This window comes from Nanorana parkeri, unplaced genomic scaffold, assembly GCF_000935625.1.
Source record: "Nanorana parkeri isolate BGI_ZX_2015 unplaced genomic scaffold, ASM93562v1 scaffold3239, whole genome shotgun sequence".
In the NCBI taxonomy this organism is placed as follows: Eukaryota; Metazoa; Chordata; class Amphibia; order Anura; family Dicroglossidae; genus Nanorana; species Nanorana parkeri.
The window spans coordinates 27,621-29,167 of NW_017309507.1; the positions used below are offsets into that span (position 1 = coordinate 27,621).

The 1,547-nt window shown below is 52.4% G+C and overlaps 1 protein-coding gene across 1 annotated transcript in view; it reads right to left on the reverse strand.

Annotated features, from left to right (window-relative positions):
• Positions 1 to 941: 941 nt before the first annotated feature.
• The window catches only part of LOC108802951 (cystatin-B-like), a 3,536-nt gene continuing 2,930 nt past the window's right edge, over positions 942 to 1,547 (reverse strand). Inside the window, exon 3 of the mRNA XM_018574795.1 lies at positions 942 to 1,081. Within this exon, the coding sequence (XP_018430297.1) occupies positions 953 to 1,081 (129 nt within the window). The 3' untranslated portion in view covers positions 942 to 952. The remainder of the gene's footprint in view (positions 1,082 to 1,547) is intronic.

The window sequence follows — 1,547 nt, forward strand, 5'->3', positions numbered from 1 at the left end:
TTGCGGTATACAGAGCTTTGGGTGACGGGAGGACGCTAGTTTGTGTCCTCCCGTTACCCTGAGAACTATGGGGAAAAGCCCTAACCCCATAGTTCTCCTTTAAGGTGCGGTGTTGTGACATTCTTTAAAGGTGAGGTAGTAGAGTCGGCCGGTAGCCATAGAACAAGGCAATCTATTGATCACACAGCCACCGGGCTCACACACTGATCTCTCCCGCTGCCCATAGTAGGCAGATTCCTGGTGACACCCTACCCAGGCCCAGATTCCCCCCACAAGGCCACCGAGGGCCAGCAGGGCGGCAGCGGTGTCCTTGTGGGGAGGTTTCCCTCTCTACATTCAGTCCTGCTTTGTACAAGCCGAGCTAAATGTAGAGTGAGGCAGAAGATTGTTTGTTTACAAGTGAACTCGGCGATGTCCCCAAGATCACATGTAAACAGTGTGCAGCCGGTCCGTCCGTCCGTCCGTCCGTCCTCCCCTCCCCCATTGTAATTACCTATTCGCTGAGGGGCGCATCAGGACCTGGCCTTGGGGCGGCAGGGAGAGTAAATCCAGCCCTGACCCTACCACCAACATACCAGCAGAAGTCATCCAGAGGTGGAGCGGCCTCTGCAGGAACATTGCTCATCACTATATTAGGATTGATCCCCCTCTGCAGGTCATCAGACATGAGAACGTATTGAAGACACATTAAAGGGAAGCACAAAAGTTTAATAACTGTATACAAAAAGTTTAGTACAAAATCTGTATATAGATGTTAGCGGAGCGCAGTGACATCACACGTTAGAGGAGCGCTGTGACATAACATGTGACGTCACAGCAATGTAACGTGTGATAAGAGAGCCGTGACATCACACGTCATGACATTTTTGTTTCAAAGAGAAAAGTCTATTAGATGAGAGCGGTGGTAAGCAGAGCAGCATGGAGGAGGCACTGCAGACAGACTCCAATCAGTTTATATATAAGAGATCTCCTCTTCCTTGGTCTTCCCAGTCTGGGAGGTGGACAGAGTGACCTTCCCCTGCTCGTGTGGGAGAGCTTTGTGGATGCGCACGTGATAGTACTCCTCATCACCGACCTGGACCTGAGGAGAGAAGAGAGACGGCGTTACAACACAGAAACCATCGCTGGACACAGATCAGAGAAGACACGGGGGAGGGGGGATGTACAGAGACCGGCACTGCGGACGTAGATGGACCAACAGCTCGCAACCTTTTGTAGAGTCCAAAGAAGCCGGCAGCAGGTCAAAGTAAAAGGGACAACCCCTCTAATTTATAACCAGCAATAGAGTTGGGGAGGCAGCACACAGCTTGTAGGGCTCGTACCATTGGACCCCCAAATGTCACCCTGCCCAATTCATGGATTTTTACTTTTAATACAAACCTTTCAGATGGTCACTGGCCCTGGGCGGTCCTCCATGGTGCACAGGTAAGGTCCCAGAGTCACTGGCCCTGGGCGGTCCTCCATGGTGCACGGGTAAGGTCCCAGAGTCACTGGCCCTGGGCGGTCCTCCATGGTGCACAGGTAAGGTCCCAGAGTCACTGGCCCTG